General features: G+C 46.8%; 1 protein-coding gene across 1 annotated transcript in view; it reads left to right on the top strand.

The window, feature by feature from the left end:
• PXDN (peroxidasin) overlaps positions 1-21,003 on the top strand; it is a 53,475-nt gene that overhangs the window by 12,643 nt on the left and 19,829 nt on the right. Inside the window, exons 7-13 of the mRNA XM_021711730.1 lie at positions 2,361-2,478; positions 7,037-7,206; positions 11,328-11,600; positions 13,044-13,160; positions 14,379-14,537; positions 15,880-15,992; positions 17,953-18,109. Coding sequence (XP_021567405.1) covers positions 2,361-2,478; positions 7,037-7,206; positions 11,328-11,600; positions 13,044-13,160; positions 14,379-14,537; positions 15,880-15,992; positions 17,953-18,109 — 1,107 coding nt within the window. The remainder of the gene's footprint in view (positions 1-2,360; positions 2,479-7,036; positions 7,207-11,327; positions 11,601-13,043; positions 13,161-14,378; positions 14,538-15,879; positions 15,993-17,952; positions 18,110-21,003) is intronic.

The following is a 21,003-nucleotide window of genomic DNA, read 5'->3' as shown; positions in this document are numbered from 1 at the left end:
AGGCACTGTGTCAGGAGGGGTTTACAGAACAGTCAGGGGAGCAAGGTGGCTCCAGGGGCCCCAATGATCTGCCTTTGGGATTGACTGTCTGCTGCAAGCAAGGCCACCTGCGTGTGGTAGAAATGACAGGGGTAGAAATGACAGGAGTGTCACATTGCCCGAGGTGAGTTTGACTTTATTCCTGGCTAATGGTGCAGTCTAGGCAGGGGTTTTAAAATCCGTTCTGTGCATTAGTTTTCTTTTTTGTAAAAGCAGGATCCTCAACTCTTGGTGAGCTATTGTAAACATCGGAGCTAAAAATTTAAATGACTAGTGTGGTATTTGGCAGATGGTAGTAGGCATTCAGACTGTGTTGGTTTTATTCTCATCATCATTCTGACACTATTTTGATTCCTAGAATTTCATAACATCGTACACATACACGCACAAAAACATCCACACACATAACGTGTATTAGTGTTTATTTTGGTAAGGTGAAAGGATTTTCCTGTGTGATGGTTTTGTAATATAACAAATACATAGTTGGGTTTTTAAAAAAGTTTTAAATATATCTGATGTTCTGTTATTGAAGAAACTGCAGAAGGGGCAGCTAGAACTGAGCATTAACTGGTGGCTGGGGTGGGCAACACTACACGAGTTTCTAGACTAGGGAGCAAGAAAGGCCCTCCATCCCATTGCAGACCCTCCCAGCACTGCCTGTGTCCACTGGGGACCCCAGCTCTGCCCACATCTCTGCAGCATTAGTGGCCAGCAGCTCCCAGGAATGGCTCCAGCAGAAGGAGCTGCCCCATGAGTCCCCGGCAGAAGGGACCTGCTGAGGTCAGTGAGGCCTAAGACCTACATCACTTGCTGTGGACGGGCCTAGCCTGCTGTCCTGCAGCTAATATTCCTGTGAGCTAGCTCTGTCCTGTGGTGGTTTTCCAAGAAACCACTCACAGCTTCCCCTTTTTGCAGGGGCTGTGCTGAGGCTGTGTCATTTGAGACCCCTTGATACTTACTCTACTCCATGTTTTGTTCTGTTGGTCAATAGCTATTATTATTTTTATGGCAGTTTTATTGAAGTATTGTTTCCATGCCATGCACCTCACCCTGTTTAAGATATGGTTTAGTGGGTTTTAGTGTATCTAAAGGTTTGCACAACCTGAAGAATGGAAATAATAGTGACAGGTTTCTTTTAGTCTGATAGTGATAGGGAGACGTGGGAGGGCTTGAGAAACGCCAGAATGAAGCTTATTTCTAGAAAGATTTTTCTGGCAGCCGTGGGGAGAATGGATCAGGGGAGTGTATGAGGGAGATAAGGAGGCCCGTGAGAGGCTGTGTCAGTGAGAACCTCTGAGGCAGATGGTCCCAGAGCCACAGAGAAGTGGAAAGAGGAGACACAATACCCAGATTCATGTGGGGTGACGGGTGCGTTAGAGCTGCCAGAGTCCAGACCGGGCGGCAGACGCAGGCACAGCCACCCTCCGTTTTAGAAGATGGAAGGAGACAATACAGGAGCAGCCCAAGTTGGCTGGGCCCCATGTCAAGTGGAGGGTCTCTCCCTTGGCTTCTGAGAAGCAGGAGAAGCGCCAAGCAGAGTCTGCACCCACAGGATATCAGATGTTGTGCAGGGCACGTGTGGGTGTGGTTGTGTTTTTTTCTTCTGTGATACTCACAGCATGTACATGAGAGCCAGACGAGCACACTGAGGTGACAAGGCAGAGAATGGGACGTAGGATTGCCCTGTTCCCAACCGGTTCCTTCCTGGTTGCCGAGGAGAACTCCCTTCATCTACAGGCCTGGAGCTCAGGAGAGGGGCCCCCGGGACCAGCGCTCCAGGACCACAGCCCCCAGGTGGTCTCACAAGGCAGAACGTGGAATTCCGGGCATGCAGGAGGCAGGAGAGGCCTCTCTTCCTCCTCCTTGGGGTGGAAGTGGGGGGTGGGGGCATCTCTGGAGGGCATGGGAGATGCTCTGGCTTTGGTGTCTGCCATCTGCCTGTGCCTTCAGAGTTTTATTCTTCCAAGGTTGCTTTAGCTCAAAAGGATTATTTCTGTTATTTTATTCGCTGTACATAGTTTCCTGTGGAGCATTCACTCTGACAGGCATTTTGCTTCCTTAAAGCGCCTTGTGAACCCTGAAGGCAGTCACTTGAAGCTTGCCAGAAACCGGCTCCATGTCTGCTCTCTCCAGGTTCTCAGAGCATGGCAGTGCCAAGGCCTTCACGTGGCTGCAATCTGCAGTGGCACTTGGGAATGGCTCAGGGTTGCTTTTGGACATTCGTGGCATTCTCCTGAACACGAGGGACTCGCATAGGCTCCTATTTATTTTCATGTCATAGCTTTAGACTAAGAAGATTTTTGTTTTCTTGTTGGGCATAGAAAGGCCCCGGATCACATCAGAGCCCCAGGACGCAGACGTTACCTCAGGGAACACTGTGTACTTCACCTGCAGAGCCGAAGGCAACCCCAAACCCGAGATCATCTGGCTGCGAAACAAGTAAGTTGGGGTTGGATGGAAATGCCCAGGCTTCCCTTGGAATTGCATTTGGACGCCCCCTGCCCTGAGCTGCATCTTACCACCCTTATGTCCCCCACCTCAATCTTCCTCCTCCATGTAGGGAAACGTGTAAAAGAGAACATTCTTTTGCTTTTCTGGTCTACACACCCACTGTAAGGAGAAATGACTCTCTGGCCAGGGCCCCTCTGAATGACCCTGGGCTTCCCTGATAGCTGAGACATTCTCCCCTATCAGCACGTCACCCCTGTCCCTTCTGGGGTTGGAGCTGGAGGGAGAGCCTGGCTGGCTTTTCTGTCTTGCCCACTTCCCTCAGGCTGCGGCTTGTGCTCTGGCTGGCAGCTTCTGGCTTCTGGTCATTGGTGTTGGCAGGCCTTGACTGGGGACATTGTGACCAGACCCAAATGGGTGTAGAGTGGCCCTGTCCTCTGCTGGGTATACCGTCTTCAGGGAGACCTGAGCGCCAGAGTAGCCGCTGACATGCTCCCTTGAGTCATCATAGGTTCACTCAACTCTGTGTGTATCTAATTTGCCTCCTGAACAAAAGGAGGTCTCCCCTTCCTTCCACAAACACTTTGTGGGGCCTGTTCAGGTTAAGAGGGTCCCATTCCCAATAGCGGTCACTCACACATGACAGAGGGAAATTCTGCAAATTGGCCATTACCTGTGTGCCAGCGCTGAAACCCATGTGTGAGCCCAGGTGTTGGGGGGCACCCTTCCTCAGCTGTGTGCAGGAGCTGGGCTTGTGTTGGTGAAGAGGAGATGGAGGCTAGGAAGAGAGATGGAAAGGGAGTGCAGAATGTGCAGGGGAGTGAGCAAGGCAGGACTCATGGTGCCGGCAACAGAGGTGCTGGTAGGAATGGCGTCAGGCTGCTTGAAGGCTCTTGGTGGGGGCCAGTAGAGGGGACCTGGGTCAGGTTGCTGAGCCTCATCTGAGTTGAAGTGAAGCACTTTCCAGCTTACCCTTGGAAGTGAATTCTTAAAAGGAAATCCTAAGATAAAGCCACCTTGGCATCACTACTCAACTCTGTCCTCCCAAGGACAACTGGATGCACTTGATAATGGAGACCTTCACTGTAGGTCCTGGCATTTGCATGTTGCCCTCTGGCTGTGTTTAGTCATGAGGGAGCAAGGAGGATATCTCTGAGATCAGCCCTGTGATACACAGGGCCAGACAGACCAGACACTGGTGGAGTCATTGTTTCAAACTTCTGAGATCAGCCCCATGATACTCAAGGCCACTGATAGAGTCATCATTTCAGACTCCAGAAGCAAATAAGGCTTGGCTCTCGGGTAAAGTTCTATTCCTAGAAGAGGTGACCATGAGACCTGCACGTTGGCGTTCCAGAGATATCAGGGCCAGCGTCAGAAGATGTGTCATACCTAGGTGGACTGCAGAGGCTTGCTCCCGATCTAGACTGTGTTACCCTCATAACCATAAGGTCACATTGACCTTGGACCCAGCACTGTGCAGGAAACATGTAAGGTACTGTCCCACTCTTCAGATGTCTCCTTGTCTTGGACAGCTCCAATGTGGATGAGATTTTAAATCCAGAATAGAACACTTGAGGAATTCTGAAATATTAAGAAGTGTACATTTAAAAGGCAGAAAAGCATACTTTCAGCTCAAAGCCTTCACATCTACATTTTCCAAGGGGAACCCAAAAAAACCCAGAATTATCTTTTGGAGGGTATGCCTTTTATAGTACACTCGGAATTTGTTCCTCCAGATCAAACGGTCAACCAAAGTTCTTATCTGAAAATTTTGAGAAGGCTACCTCCCAATTTGGGGTAGAAATGTCCCGAGATGTGATAAATGGGTTCTTCCACCATAACAAGGCACCTACCTGCACCATGCTGAGTGTTCAACAGTTTTTGACCAAAAAACAGCATGACTCCCTATGTCCCACCCTCCCTATTCACCCAGTCTTGCTCTGAGTGACTTTTTTGTTTGTTTGTTTACCTGGATGGAAAAAGCCCTCAAAGAGAAATGTTTGGCCGATGTGGAAGAAGTAAAACGAAAACAACAGAAGCACTAGAAGGGCATAAAATTCACATGTTGAAAAACTGTTTTCTGCAGTGGAAGAAACATCTCGATAGGCATATCGGGTTGATGCATAAGTTTGTAGCATTTTTCACTTGCCCTTGGAATGCAAATGTCACACGATGGTTGACTGGTCACGGTTCATCACGTGTGACAATTCCCAGGTTGACTAACATGGATCATAGTGGATTACAGTGTTGAAACTGTCTTCATCAAAACCCGCTGATCTTCCTGAACGTGTAGAATCACTCAGATCAAAGTGGCCATCTTTGAAATGGCAAAGCCATTGTCTTGCTGTTCTTTCCTGCTGGCATTCTCCCTGCACACGGCACAAATGTTTTGAGCCACTTCCACTGCCTTTACTCCTCTGCTAAACTCAAACAGAAGATTATGAGGGCAGTGTCCATTTTTTTCCACTTGACACTCCATTTTCTTTCGCCCCAACTTTTTTCAAATCCACAAACCCAAGGCACATTCACAGGCATAACATTGTCACTCCAAATGACAAACTCTCCACATCGCAGTTTGCCTAACCCCAAACAAACACCAAGAGGTTATGCATCAACCTAATATTGCATCAGATGGAGAGTACTTTGAAGGTGACTGATGTGTAAACGTGTAAGACTAAATATACAACTTTTTATAAGTAAATTCCAGGGATTTTTGGGGTTCCACCCTCACATAAGTGAAAAAATTGATGCTAACATTAAACCTCAGAACCGAATATGGGAGAGCCAGAGCCCTGAGGCCGGATGTCTGGGTTGGAGATCTGCCATATACCCATTTGCCTCCTGGCTGACTGCCTCACCTGCTGGCCTGTCTCATAGGATAACCTGTTGGCCTGCTGGCCTGCCTCACTTATAGTCAGTCTCACCTGTCAGTCTGTTTCACCTTAGGCCTGTCTCACCAGATGGTCATCCTCACCTGCTGGCCTGTCTTATTAGATGGTCAGTCTCAACTGCTGGCCTGTCTCACCAGATGGTCAGCCTCACCTGTTGGCCTGCCTCACCTGGCAGTCTGTCTCACCTGTTGGCCTGTCTCACCAAACGGTCAGCCTCACCTGCCAGCCAGTATCACTAGATGGTCAACCTCACCTGCTGGCCCACCTTATCTGATGGCCAGCCTCACTTGCTGGTCTGTCTCACCAGATGACCCACCTCACCTTGTGGCCTGCCTCTTCTGGTGGTTAACCTCATCTACCAGTCTATCTCACCTAATGGCAAGCCTTACCTGACTACCTATCTCTCCTGATGTCCAGTCTTACCTGCTGGCTCACTATGTTTATGAGAGGGGATTAGGCCATGTCAGAAAGCTGTCTCATTTGTTTGGCCTGAGCTGATTGTTGCTTTCATCCAGCAAACCCTGTGACCTAGGACAGATTTCCCTTTGGGCAGATGTGTGCCAGGCACAGGAGGACCTGAGGAAGGTGTGGGAGAGGATGGGCACTGGCCAATTTAGGAGCCTGTGTATAGGATTCTATGAGCATTGTCATGGGGATATGCTTTCACACAGTCTGGTGTTGTTCCTTCTGCATGAATAATTGGGCCTCATTCAGACTCTGCTGGCTTCTTAGGAAATTGAGGTGAAGTCCTGCTCCACAATGAAGTTGATTAATGACCTGAAAGGAGGAAATGGACTGTTATTTTAAGGTAGCCTTGTCAGTCTCAATGATCTGCCTTCCCACATGGCTTGGTTGTGTGGCTTTCCTTGCGCTGTTGGCACCCTTGCCGTAGACTGTGATCTCAGGGACGTCCAACTTCACCTGTCTCCTCTTTATATGCTTCTATACAATGGGTGCTGGAGGGAGATCTTGGGTGAGCTGGGGGCTAGAGGCGAGGAGCTGAGTCACAGGGCCAAGGGGCCACACCTCTCAAAGGTGTCTGTGTGGTCCAGAGTGCACCTGTGTGCACTCAAAGGTGCAGGGGCCCAGGAGAGAGGTCATTGCTGTTTAGAACTGACTGTATCATTCAGAGGATAAAGACACCAGTCCATGGCGCCTGGGATGGAGCTAATGGTATATCCCAAAGGGAGGCCACCGGCAGCTTGCAGGCATTATTTTTTTTAAAATACAGCAAGGTGTATCTTTTGCTGTTAGTAGTGTCAGTGTGTTTCAATCCTTTTTATTCAGTTCATCAGAAACAGAGAAATTCTGAATTTTCCTTTGAATCTTTCCACAATGTTCAACGATTTCTCCTTTGGAATTTGGACCACTTTAAACATTTGGGGAGACTGACTACGTGAATAATAAAGATAAGAATGTGAATGAAATAGAGATGCAAATACATGGGCATTATTTTCAGAAATGCTGATTAAGTCAGAGGTTGTTGGAAAGCAGAGTTTCCTGGGAGGTGAGACATTGATCTCATCTGGGATGTGCTCACGTACTCTTGGGGAGGCTGGGGGTGCTCCTGGAGGAGGAAAGCCCTCCACTGGGGATTGCCCAGACAGCTCCTTGTGCGTTAAACACCTGTGCATACCAGATTTCTGTCTTTATAGTAATGAGCTGAGCATGAAGACAGATTCCCGCTTGAACTTGCTGGACGATGGAACCCTAATGATTCAGAACACACAGGAGACTGACCAGGGCATTTATCAGTGCATGGCAAAAAATGTGGCTGGAGAGGTGAAGACGCAGGAGGTGACCCTGAGGTACTTTGGGTCTCCAGGTATGTAGAGAGTGTTTCACACGGGGGCCCTTTCAGAAATGTCTACCCTCTGTCCACTTTCTGCTTTCCTTGTGCCCCAAATCAGTAAAGTAAGAACACAGATTAAAGTCTCAAGTGGAAGCTCTTGAACCAGGGTTGACCATTGAAGCTTTTGAAGCACAGGGTCACAGGGGACTTGTGAGCATTGATCTGAACCACGGTCAGCCCCTCACCTGAGGACACACTCAGAGTCAGCATGTTTGAGGCAGGTGATGCTGCGAGCCTTAACTTGTCTGATTTTTGCGTCAGCTGGTACATTGTACCATGGACACGACAAATATTTATCAATGAATGGTATTTCTTAGCAATCAAATTTCAGTTCAAAGGAAAGCAAAAGGATATACTGCTCCTGAGTCAAAGTTCTTGCTCAAACAACTTTCCACAGGTTTGAGCCAAGGCATTTAGCATCTTTCCAAAGTCAGAATGTTGTGAGTCTGTGCAAAGAGGATCAGACACACCTCCTGGTCATAGAAGGAACCTGTGCTCTATTTGTAAGGAATTAAAAAAATCAGCAAAATAGGAAAAAACTATGTAACACTGTAAGTATATGTTATAGCATAAAGAAGAATAACAGACCATGAATGATGGACTTACTCAGGAGAGTTGCCATGTTAGTAGGCTAATTGATTACTGAAGAGGAATATTTGGCCAACCCTTTATGACCTAAGAGTTCCAAATTTATCTCCTTTTATTACTAATTTCTGTGTCTTTCTCAGGAACAACAGCCTTATTTACTAATCTGAGTGTGTCCAAAGGACATCTGGCCCAAGGTTTTTGATTCAAGGATATGGGCTTGTGATAGCTAAGGATTTGGAAAAGCAGCAAAAAACAATTGGCAATAAACTTTCTCACAGTGAAAGATAAAGCACTATCTATATATGAAGACTTTGCATAGAAATTGCCAAGCCCTGAAAAAGTGGCTCCAAGAGAGGCATCGAAGGTGTCCCCCAGGCTGGTGTGGAGGAGGCCCTTGCTGTGAGGGAGTCGGCTATGAGTAAACCCAGAAGGCTAGCCCAGCACTGGCACACCACACCCTGCAGGCCAGACCTGGCTCATTGCCTGTTTCCTCAACAACCACATGGAATTCAGATTTCAGTGTTTATAAATTTAGTTTTATTCGAACATCACCATACCCATTCTTTTGCATATTGTCTATGGCTGCCTTTATGCTATTGTGGCAGATTTGAATAGTAGCAACAGAGACTGTGTAGCCCTCAAGGCTTGAAATAGGTATTATCTTTACAGAAAAAATTGCTAACCCCATCTCAGACTATGGTAATAAACTATAGGAATAGGAATAGAGTGCCTTTTACATTTCCATGGGCCATAAGTGGTAGACCGCACTCAAATATGTCCTCAAGCTCTGTTTAGTATGGAAGTTTACAATTGTTTTCCTCCTGCTGAATTAAATTTTGATCTTTGACACTTCTCTCTGAACTTTCTGCCTTAACTTGTTTTAATGTAGTCAGAACAGCTTTCTCTTGATTCATATTTGCCAGCTGCATCTTTTCCCATCATACTACTGTGAGCCTCTCTAGAACCGTATTCTGGATGTTTGTTATAAACAACATAGAGCTGGGTCTCTTAAAAATGTCCAGACTGAGATTTTCTTAAAGTAAGCTTATTTTTATTTATTATAGCTAGCAATACTAGATTTATAAATTCTACTTCTTATTTTGAACTATGTCTCAAACTTTTCCTATGCTTCTTATCTTATTTTGAAATAATTATTTTTCGTCTTTCTCTTCCCACGACTAGTTTGGAAACCATATGCTCTGTTTCTGTTCTTTCGGTGGTTACCCTAGAAAATTTAAATGCATTCTTAAACTGCCCAAGTCTGAAGTTCGTATAATCTTTCTCTCAGTTTATGTGCTGAGTTCTCTGGGATTTTTAGCCTATTAACATGGCTCTTATTTTGTTCTCCCACGGTCTATCTAAATGCATCTAGGTTCTTACTCCCGTCACTGTTTCTCTCTTTGTCCATCTTAGTTCCTCTGTTGGCGGTCCCCTTCCTTCTGCCTAATGTCGAAGGAACTGAGCAGCAGCCCCATGTGAGGACCCACTTTAGACTCACAGAGGCTACATGAAATGCACTTCTCCCTTCTACTGGGCATAGTTCCCTGGGTAGGGCAGACAGGGCTGAAGGGAGTTCTTTTTCATACCAAGGGCACTGCATGCTGGATCCTCAGCCAGAGAGATTTCTGTTGAGCTCCTCTTCGAGGGCCTGCCCTGGTCTTCCTCTCATCTTGTGTATTTCATGAGGTCCTTTAAAGCTAAATTTAAATTGCAAGGTTCTGCATATGCCCTCAAGGCCCACTTTGGTGCTCTCATCTCTGTGAGCAACTTCATAGCTTCCAGTTTGCTATTCTTATAGAAATACTAGTATAAAATTGCATTTTTAATAATGTGTTGTTGCTTAGGTATTTGATTATTACTAAGTTATTATTAAACAAACACAAAAAGGGTAGAAAGTCTTCCTCCTGTTTCTCTTATTCACTTAATTCTAATCCCATTCCTACTTCCCAAAATACTAATAGTAGTGTATTCTCCCTCCTTCCACAAAAATCGTAAGCACATTCAAGGCAAGCAATTTTTCTTACTCGCCGTATCTTAGAAGTGTTTCCAGTCTTTCATTTCAATGTATGAGGGGTTTTCTTACTCGCTTCCTTTTTATAGCTGCACAGAACACCATTATCTAAATGCACCATAAATTATTTAACAAGTTCCCTTTGGGAGTATATTTAAACTTTTTCAAAATCTTTAGCTGTCACAGGTTAATATCCTTTATTCAAAATCCTTTGGGCCACATGTCCTTTGAAATTTAGAAACTTGACTGGGTGCGGTGACCATGCCTATAATCCCATCATGTTGGGAGGCCGAGGTGAAAGCCCACGGGTTCGAGACCAGTCTGGGCAACTTGGTGAGACTTTATCTCTACAATAAATCAAAAAATTAGCCAGGCATGGTGGCATGTGCCTGTAGTGGAAGGCTGAGGCAGAAGAATCACCTAAACCACTGCACTCCTGCCTAGGTGACAGAGTAAGACTCCAACTCAAAAAGAAGAAAAAAGAAATTCAGAAACTTGAGAAATGTTTTTGAAGTGTAATGTGGTACATAATTCATAGACCAACATACACTGTCAGTAGTCTTGGACAGTATCCTGTAGTAAGTGTGCTAATATCCTATAGTGAACTGTATGAATATTCACAGTAAGTGGGGTAAATAAAGATTAGAAGTGGCCTCATGCTAGATAGATCCAGTTTCACAAACAAATAACTTAAGAAAAAAAATCATGATTTTTGAAGCTTTTTGAATTCTAGAATGTGGAGAAGGATGACTGACCTGAAGAAACAGCAGGACAAAAACAAAACAAACACACAGAAGTTTATTTGTACAAATGTCATTGTGTATGCTTGTAGAAATAATACATGGGTTAAGTTCCTGGCAGAGTGATTTCTGGTCAAAGGGTTTGCGCATCTTAATTTCAGTAGGTATGGCCATGGCTCCACACGTGGCTGTGCGGGTGTTGACTACCCATGTGGCAGAGTTCTGTTCCCACACAAACACACCCATAGAACACACTAGTAAGTGCTTGGGTTGTGGTCTTTTTTTCTAGATTTAGAGTTGAAAAATATTATCTCAATGTAGTTTTAATGTGCATTATTTGAGTAAAATTGATACTTTATGTTCTAATTATACTTTACAAACAATATTTTGTGCCAATAAGAACTACTAACTATGTGTAACAAGATTAGCATAATGTGTTTAGAATAAGCAAAAGTAAGAATTCTCTGTAGAGTCTAGCACATGTTTAATGATATCCTACTATCCTACTCTTGCTAGTCAATTGTGGTTGCTCATGGCTCATGGGCTGTCTGCATTTTGTTTGACCTAAGGCTGTTAACCATTTTTGTTGTCTGCACTTTCCTTTAAAAAAAAAAAAGAAAATGCAATTAAGTTTTGTTTGCTTTACTTATTTTGGAGGTAAGTAGATAGAATGAGTACCTGACATAGGAAAAATCAAGCAAAAAATGTGTCCAGCTGGGAGAAATTAATTGAGAATTTTTGTTTAATTGTGACAGCTCGACCCACTTTTGTAATCCAGCCACAGAACACGGAGGTGCTGGTTGGTGAGAGCGTCACCTTGGAGTGCAGTGCCACAGGCCACCCCCTGCCGCAGATCTCCTGGACCAGGGGTGACCGCACCCCCTTGCCCTCTGACCCGCGGGTGAATATCACACCATCCGGTGGCCTTTACATCCAGAACGTGGTCCAAGAGGATGGCGGGGAATATACCTGCTTTGCGTCCAACAGCATTGACAGCGTCCATGCCACTGCCTTCATCATCGTTCAGGGTGGGTGTCGGCCATCAGAACCGGAGACACTTGGCTCTACGCTGTCCTCCCAGGCCAGCCTACTTGCCTACAAGCTAGAGCTTCCGCCCTGTCCGCTTCACTTGCTTTATTTTTGTCCACAGCACTCGCCCCCACTGGGCTAATTACATACATTGGGCAATGGGTTGATTTTTCTGGGCTAGGTAGTACGTACTGTGTGTTCTGGCTGTGGTGTCCCCTCACCTCCAGTACCTGGCCGACAAGACTATGTGTGAGTGTGTTTTATGTGTGTGTGTGCACACACGTGCACGCACATGCTCATGTGTAGTGTGCTGGTCACTACACTGTGCAGACAACTGTGGATACTTCTTTAAGACCAATTTTTCAACATAGGATCCTGGGAGTATGCATAGTTTCACGACCTTGCCATGTATTTCCAGATTGCTTAATTGACCATAAAATGAATTATTCATTTTTAAGCAAATCATGAAGTGGGGCATTTGCTGGAAAGCCTTAAAACCATACAGAAGTGAATATAGAGAAAGTATTTCCTTCCACACGCCTCTCTGATCATTTCCCGCCTCACTGACAATTTATTGTGAATCTATCTTTCTAGATTTCTTTGTATATCCAGGATTGCAACCATGCTACGTTTTTGATTTTCTTTTTTCTTCTTTTACTTTTTGTGAAGTTGTTTCTTTTATAAAAATTGAATTGTACTGGATATGCTAATCTGTAACTTACTTTCTTCACCCAATAATAATTTCTATCATCATACACAATTGTACCAGATAATTTTTTTTTAATCAGGGTCTTACTCTGTCACCTAGGCTAGAATGCAGTGGCATGATCGTGGCTTACCACAATCTTGACCTCCTGGTCTCAGACAATCCTTCTGCCTCAGCCTCCTCAGTCACTGTGACTACAGGGGCATGCCAACACATCTTTTTAATAATTTTTATTTTTTTGTTGTTGTTATAGAGAGAGACAAGGTCTCACTGTGTTGCCCAGGCTGATCTCAAACTCCTGGGCTCAAGTAATCCTCTTGTCCAAAATGCCAGAATTACTGGCATGAGCCACTGTGCCTGGCCTCAGATAACATTTTTTAACGATTTGCAAATATGAATATGGGCTGAAGAATGAGATAAATCTTTTTGAATCAGCCTTGCTGCTGCAAGCCAAACCATGACATTATCCAAGCCCTGTGCACGTTGTCCCTAGTATGAATGAGTACATGATCTTCTGTGCACTTTCTCAGTGTAAGTCTGAGAACACACACCTGTCCCTTGATCTTCTTTCTGCTTTGCTCACATTTTCTCTCCTAGTCTCTTTCCCTTTCTGTCTCCTTGTCATGGGCATGAATCCAGCACTCATGTGTCCTGTCAAGACAGTGGTCACTTTCTGTGTGGCATTTTTGCCCCTTTATTGTTTAAATGGCCTTATCAACTGTTTTTCCTTTGGAAGCTCTTCCTCAGTTCACTGTGACACCGCAGGACAGAGTTGTCATCGAGGGTCAGACAGTAGATTTCCAGTGTGAGGCAAAGGGCAACCCACAGCCGGTCATCGCCTGGACCAAGGGAGGTAAGACGTCAGTCTGGGTTCAGGGGCCCTTGGCCTGCTCAGGTCATGAACACAGGAGTTACTCTGTCTTCACCTCAGCCAGGCACATCCAGCATCTGTGGACAGGGCAAGCGGTGGTGAACTCCAGCGTGACTCAGAGCTGGGGAGAGGGCAGAAGTGTCTGCTCTTGGGGTGTCCCTGGACCATGGCAATTTGTGGACATCGCTGCAGGAGAGATGCTAAGAAGCTCTGTCATTATGAAGGAACTCGGGGTACCTACCTTCTCCTAGATTGTCTCTAGATTCTGCTTTTAATTAGCATCTTTAATGAAATCTAATAGCATGTAGGATAAAATTTTCTGGAAAAAGTCGTGGCCTGTATTAAGACAAACGACTTTTACTCTCACTTTGATCCCAGAGTTCTCATGTCATTTCCCATTTAGTGTTATGACTACTGATCACATTAATTTGGGGGTTATGATCCCACCCACTTTCTTCAGCTGGTAAACCCTGGCATGTTACTAGATAAGGCCTCACCTAGATGGGGAGGCTGGGCCTGAGGGCAGCTACTGCGTCGGCTGGAGGAGGATCCGTGAGCTGGAATCCAGGCAGCATGCCCTTGAGACCTCCTGGCACTCTGGCTTGAACCAAATGACCAGCTCCATCCCTTTGTCATTCTACGGGACCCCATCCAGGGGGGGTCCTGAAGTCTCTGGGGAGGAGGCATGTGACTGAACCTCAAATCTTGGCTGTCCCTTTTCTCAGGCAGTTACTGTGTGGGAACAGGATAGGTGTATCCTCAGAGGTCACGTGTTGGGACCTCACTTGACTCTGTGGCAACTCCAGCCCCTGGTCTTCTTCCCAGTTCTCCCAGCTTGTGATCTGCCCTCTCAGGCTCCGCAGATCCCCATGTCCTCCAGGCTCCTGATGCAGCACTTTTCTCCCTGTTCTCTGCCTCTCTCAGCCCCTTCCTTAGAGAGACTGGGGAGCAGGGAATATATTTTACTTCCCACTGAGTTAGTCACCCACAACGTGTATGTATCATGCCACACAGGCATCATGGCATGCAGGTGTTTCTTCGTGTCTGCTGAGGGAACCAAAGATTTGCTTACAGAGGGCCAGGACCAGATTATTCCAGGTCCTGACCCAGGTGAAGACAAGCTTTGTGATGCTTTCAAATCCAGAGCTAAAGTTCTACATAAGTCTCAAGTGTCCAACTAATTGATGCTTGCCTTTGCAGGGAGCCAGCTCTCAGTGGACCGACGGCACCTTGTCCTGTCATCAGGAACACTCAGGATCTCCGGAGTTGCCCTCCATGATCAGGGCCAGTATGAATGTCAGGCTGTCAACATCATTGGCTCCCAGAAGGTTGTGGCCCACCTGACTGTGCAGCCCAGAGGTAGGCACCAGGTGACCACAGGCTTCATCAGTCTATTCAGATCGGTTATCAGGAAGTGTACATTTTCTGTAGCTGACATTAATATCACTGTTATAAAGCCTTTACTTCTCCCGCTATCTTTTACATATGTCACTGTGTTTGTATCCCGAAGATCTTGTATAATAAGTAATCAGATCTATGTCCCTTTTACTGGTGAAAACATTTGTTTATTTTTAATGATGGTTGTTTTTAACTCAGAAAAGACTGACTTAAAGTAAAATCCATCAGTTATTTTTTTCTGGGTGAATTTATGTCACTTGAGGAAAAGGTTGTTCCTTAACTTCCCTTTCTAGGGTAGATATTTAAGTAGTACACAGTCTATTCAAGTCAGCTCCACCCACACACAGCACCAGATGACATCTCATGTGGTGAAATCCTGGTTCCCTGTTTCCCCTCTCATCTGTTGGCCTCAGGCTTCCCTTAGTCCTTTCTGAATGTCTCCTTTGCCTGTCACCTTCAGTGAGAAGTATCTCAGCTGCCTCATGTTGCTCTTGATAGAATCGGGGTTAAAAGATAAAGAAACCTCTATAAGTGCACAGGTCACTGACACTGACATGAGCCCAGGACTGAGGTGAAGCCTTCTGGACACCTGAGCCTGTGGTGGCAACAATGCAGGTTACACAGAGAGGCTGGTGCTGGGATGTGTGGGCTCCTGATTCTGTGTGCTTCCAGTGAGGGTCTGGAGGAGGCTTGCCTCTTGCCTGTGAGTCTTGTCAATGCGTTGATGACTGACCTGGTGGGGTGGGCTCTAGGTTTCTTGAGATTTCCTTCCCTCCTATGACCTGGCAGGACTGCAGGTCTTATGAGTGAGGGAATGGAGAGAATGTGGGGGTTGGGGTTCCCAGCAAGCTGTGCAGACCTGCCACGTAGTGGCTTCCTTGCTTTCAGGTGAGAAACTCTTCTCTCTGGCTGCATTTCTTTCCTCCAAGATCAGGGTCCTTGGAGTTTGTTTTCCTCAGTGAGCCACATGGCACATGCCCGGGACTGTCCTGCCAGGGTGGTGGGCGGGGGGGAAGACACAGGGCAACCAGCCACATCCCAGGCCCTAGGTTGTCTATCTCTGTCTCTGAGCACAGAGGAGCGTTGCTTACCATTTGCTCCTAGTGCCTGGAAGGTGGGATGGAGAAATCTCTGGGACACTCAGGGTCCCGGTACTCTGTGTAAATGCTTCTGGGAGGCAGCAAAGGGCCCATCTTGTGACTCAGGGCCTCTGGGCAGTGCGGGGAGGCAGGAGGAGATTTTGCTTTTCCAAAATGTTTTGATATAAATGACCCATCTTAGACTCTATCTGTTTGCCTTCTAGTCACCCCGGTATTTGCCAGCATTCCCAGCGACATGACTGTGGAGGTGGGCACCAATGTGCAGCTCCCCTGCAGCTCCCAGGGGGAGCCCGAGCCAGCCATCACCTGGAACAAGGTAGGAAAGAGGATACTCACACCCCAGGCCTCACTCCTGCTGAGGGAAGTGTGATGGGGCCGGGGAGCTGTTAGGTTCGGTGGAGCTGGGGAGCTGTTGGTGTGATGGAGATGGGAGCTGTTAGATGTGATAGAGCCAAGAGCTTTGAGGTGTGGTGGAGCCAGGAGCTGCGAGGTGTGATGGAGCCAGGGAGCTGGTAGGTATGATGGAGCTGAGAGCTGTAAGGTGTGATGGAGCCGGGAGCTGTGAGGTGTGATGGAGCCAGGGGTGGTTAGGTGTGGTGGAACCAGGGAGCTGTTAGCTGTGATGGAGCTGGGAACTGTTAGATGTGATGAAGCCAAGAGCTGTGAGGTGTGGTAGAGCCAGGAGCTGTGAGGTGTGGCGGAGCCGGGGAGCTGTTAGGTGTGATGGAGCCAGAAGTTGTTAGATGTGATGGGGCCAGAAGCTATGAGGTGTGGTGGAGCCGGGGAGCTGTTAGATGTGATGGAGCTGGGGAGCAATTAGGTGCGATGGAGCCAGGGAGCAGCTAGGTGCAGTGGAGCCGAGGAGCTGTTGGGTGTGATGGAGGCGAGAATATAAGGTGCGATGGAGCCAGGGAGTGGCTAGGTGCAGTGGAGTCGGGGAACTCTTGGGTGTCACGGAGCCCAGAGTATAAGGTGCAGTGGAGCCAGGAGCTGTTAGATGTGATAGAGCCAAGAGCTGTTGGGTTAGGTGTGGTGGAGCCGGGAACTGTGAGGTGTGATAGAACTGGGAGCTGTGAGGTGCGGTGGAGGCTGGAGCTGTTAGAGATGTTGGAGTCGAGAGCTTTAGATATGGTGGAGCCTGTTACCTGCTTCTTGAGACTCTGCAGACTTTTCTGCAGCAGAAAAAAAAATAACCAGATCCTTGAAGTAAAATACTCTGAGGGTATTCTTACTAATAAGAAAAAACAAACGGCTCAGCCTGTAATCCCGCGCCTTTGGGAGACTGAGGTGAGTGGATTGCCTGAGCCCGTGGGTTTGAGACCCACCTGGGCAGGCGAGACCTCATCTCTACAATAAAAAAAAAAAATTAGCTGGGCGTGGTAGCGTGCACCTGTAGTTTCAGCTACTTGGAAGGCTGAGGCGGAAGGATCGCCAGAGCCCAACAGGTCGAGGCTGCGGTGGCCGGGAGCGGCCACTGCACTCCAGTCTGGGCGACAGTGAGACTCCAACTCAAACAAAAAAAAAGAAAGAAAAAACAAGCATGGGACATCCTGTTTTTTATAAACCTTTTCAGTGACAAAAATAAAGAAAGATCCTCCTATTAAATTCATGGTCTTATAATTAACAAGGACAGATCTTTGAGGTATTTAACTTTCCCTGGCTGTTTTTGTGAAGCCTAACACGGCAGCGTGAGCAGTATTCACACACCGTGGACGTGCTTCTCTGTGGACTGCTTCCTGGGGGACTGGCCAGCTCATGCAGTCCCCAGGGAAGGAGAGTTGCGGGTGGCAAAGGCCCTTCCTCTGCTGGCTCCCTTGCCCCACCGATGCCGCCTCCCACCTCTCCCTTTCTTCTCTGTGCACTGCCTGGCACCTCTTCCTGCTTCTCCCTTGGTCTGGGGCACCCCCTGTCTTTTCTGTGTCTGCTTCTGAAACCTCTTTTCCATCTCAGCTCAGTGCCTTCTCTCCAGGGATAGTGCCAGGCCTTCCTATAGGCCCTCCCTGCGGTAGTACGGAGCCCAGCGGAGCCATTTGTGCTTCCACCCCAGTCATGGAAAGTCATCCTCACAGTAAGGGGTAGGAAGTCTTTCCCACTGAATCAGCACTGAGAGAGCTGATGACATCTTCCTTGCCAGGTTTGTGTAGATTTGCGCACAGCCTGTGAGAACTCTCCATTTGCAAAGTCCAATCAAATGGCTTGCCCCGCCCTCCACCCTAAGAACAACGACTGCTTCTGTGCCTTATTCCTATTATCATGTGTGTTCTGTTTTGCTCCAGGACGGAGTTCAGGTAACAGAAAGTGGAAAGTTTCACATCAGCCCCGAGGGATTCTTAACGATCAATGATGTTGGCCCCGCTGATGCAGGTCGCTACGAATGTGTGGCCCGGAACACCATTGGGTCTGCTTCTGTGAGCATGGTGCTCAGCGTGAATGGTAAGATTTTTTGTGCTCATGGCTACACAAGACATTCTGCCTCCTGGTATCCAGAAAGAAAACAGACTCCTGGTTTGGGTTCAGGCCAACCAGCTTGGGTGTTGGAATTATTCAGAAGACAAGGCATCCCTGACTCCCAGGTGAAGACACTCCACTGGTGCTCTGCCAGGCCTAGGCCTTGAACCCTTTCCTTCCGCTCTGGCACCTGCAGGCTTCTGTGGCCCATCCATTGGGCAGCGCTCTCCTCATGGATCATCCAAATTTATTTAGATCCAACTAGGAATAATGTCCAGTCATCTTTTGGCAAATTTTATTGCTGTGTAAGATTCTGTACTTCTTTGCTGGATTTCTGTCTCTGCTGGGCATGAATACCCATGTTCCAGGAATGTATTTCAGTGGGAACCTCAGGGGCAGCCCTTTTCCCAAGACCCAGTCAGTAGTTCTAGGCTCATCCTGGCCCTGTGTCTGCATCTGCCCACTTGCACTTTGCCCCTCTGCCACTGGCTGTCCACTGACCTGAGGCTCTCAATGCGTCTCAGTCCTTACAGTAGCCCTAGGCTGTTCTGATCTATCTTTCTTATTACCCAAATCCCATGATGTGTCACTGACACTGCTCCATGCTTCCTTTGGCCACCAAGGTAAAATCCATACTCTTTAATTTTGCATAAAGTCTTCACGGTTTGACTTAAGCCCACATTTCATCAATAGCATGTTTCCTCACTCCAGATCTCTGTTTTCTTGGACTTAGCCATACTCTGAGACCATGCATATCCTACGTAGTCCTTGCCCACACAGAAGTCTGACTTTGCCAGGTACCCAACCCTCTGGCTGTCTTCCCAGCTCCCCACAGACCCCAGCCTCTGAGCCTCCACAGTTGCCACTGTGACCCCATTTTTACCTTTTCCCCTTTCACCGTGACTGGTTTGCCTTTTCTGTGGGACTTGTTAGCACATGAGGACAGTGTCCATTAATTTGTATGGCAAATTCCTCACACAGAACCTTGAACAAGGTAGATATTAACAAATGTGAACCATAGTGGAATTTCTGGAAGACTTTTACTTGAAGGAAAATACTAGGTGACCTTATTTTCTTATTGTATATAGTGTATGAAATGAGTGCAAAGCTAAGTTGATGAAACCTATGACTAAAGAACGGTGGATTTATTCAATTAATATTTATTTTTATGCTTGAAAAATAACGTGTTACTTTAACGTGAATTAGTTGCCTCTGAAATTTTAAAATAATCTCCCACCCATAATTTCATCCCCAAGAAATACCCATTGTTAACATTTTGTTGAATTCCTTTCCTTTAAAAAAAAGTGTAGATAAGCGCTTTTGGATTCTTCTGTGATCATTGCTTAGAGAAAAACAAATTCAACTTAAACCATTGATAATAATGAAATAGTAGAGTCATCAAATTTTGTAAAATCATCTGCCTTATTGTCTACCAATTAACCCAAGAATATCACATTCCAAAATCAGTAAATTCAGGCTCTGAGATGCTATTAAAAACATTGCATTTCTACCTAAGCAAAATTCTTTTCAGCTATTTAAATTATAAATGGGTAAAAATCTCAAATATACAAAAGAGCTAATCAGCTTGCCGAATGTACTTGTTCGTGGCGTGTAAATTGGATTAGTTTTGCCCATCGATAGCTCAGCATGAGTGCACAACATAGTGTAAAATAGGACTTGCGTAAGAGCTTTCTGACTGGTCAGTTTTCACCTGTCACTGCCGACTATTTTTCTGTCTGTTCATTCATTCAACAGATGTCTCCATGTGTTGAACTCTGTTCTAGGCTCTGGGGACTCTACACTGAGCCAGGAGGGCCAGGCTCTTGCCCTCACTGTGGAAAGAGATGAGTGAGAAACAGTTATGAAATGAATGTCACGCTCTAAGGGTGGTTGATCTGTGCAGAATAGAAAGATGAGGGAGGAGCAAGAGGCGGAGGGCTTCTTTTTTGTGGAGGGTGGCCAAGGGAGACTGAGCACATGTGTGTTACATGTTGAGAAGAAGGAAGCCATGTGGAGATGAGGGATGAAGAGTGGCCTGGTCCAGAATCGAGGTGTAGGAACCTGAGGTCAGAAGAAGAAGCTCGATGCCAGGGAGGTGGGGAGAAACCCTGTGCTGGGAGATGGGGCTTGGTAGGGGCTAGTCCCGGGGCCCTGTTGCTGGCTATGCTCTAGAGTCTGGTGTTTGTTCCAGACACGATGGTAAGTCATTGGGAGTGCTGCAAGCCAGCTGCTTTTCTCACAGTTGGCTTTGGCTGTGAGTAAAGGACGACAAGGGGCGTGGTGTGGAGACGGGAAGATGCGAGTCCAGGTGGAGAAGGCGTGCCTGCATCAGCACTGGCAGCATGGAGGCCCTGGTGGAGTTGGGCCCAGGGCATAAGGCCAAGAGCATATCCGACAGGTTGGCCAGCGGCTCACAGAGTGGGCTAACTGCCGGGCTCTGCCTGAGCCATTTGGAGCCATCTACTGAGAGACAGAGGTGGTTGAGAAGCCAGTTTGCGGGAAGAGGAGAAGGAAGAGTTCTGTTTGAACTCAGTGAGGTTGAATAGCCTAGAGTAAGCAGCTGGCTGAAGGAAGAGCTCAGGGATGATGGTGCTAGTCTGAAACATTAAAACCAGGAGATTTTGGTCACTGTGCTCAAGTCTGTAATCCCAGTGATTTGGGAACCCGAGATGGGGATTGCTTGAGGACAGGCATTTGAGACCATCTTGGGCATCATGGTGAGATGTCATCATTACTAAAAAAAGAAAATAAAATTTTAAAAAAAGAAATACTTTAGAAAACTGGGGTTAGGTGAAATATGTGAGAAGAGTCTGCAGATGGACAAAGTGACTAGTCACCGTGGCTGGGGAGTACCAGCAGTCAGAGATCTGGCAGGAGAG

Source organism: Carlito syrichta, unplaced genomic scaffold (genome assembly GCF_000164805.1).
Source record: "Carlito syrichta isolate Samal-C Ts95f unplaced genomic scaffold, Tarsius_syrichta-2.0.1 Scaffold302535, whole genome shotgun sequence".
NCBI classification, from domain to species: domain Eukaryota; kingdom Metazoa; phylum Chordata; class Mammalia; order Primates; family Tarsiidae; genus Carlito; species Carlito syrichta.
This window is presented reverse-complemented; position numbering and strand designations above follow the sequence as displayed.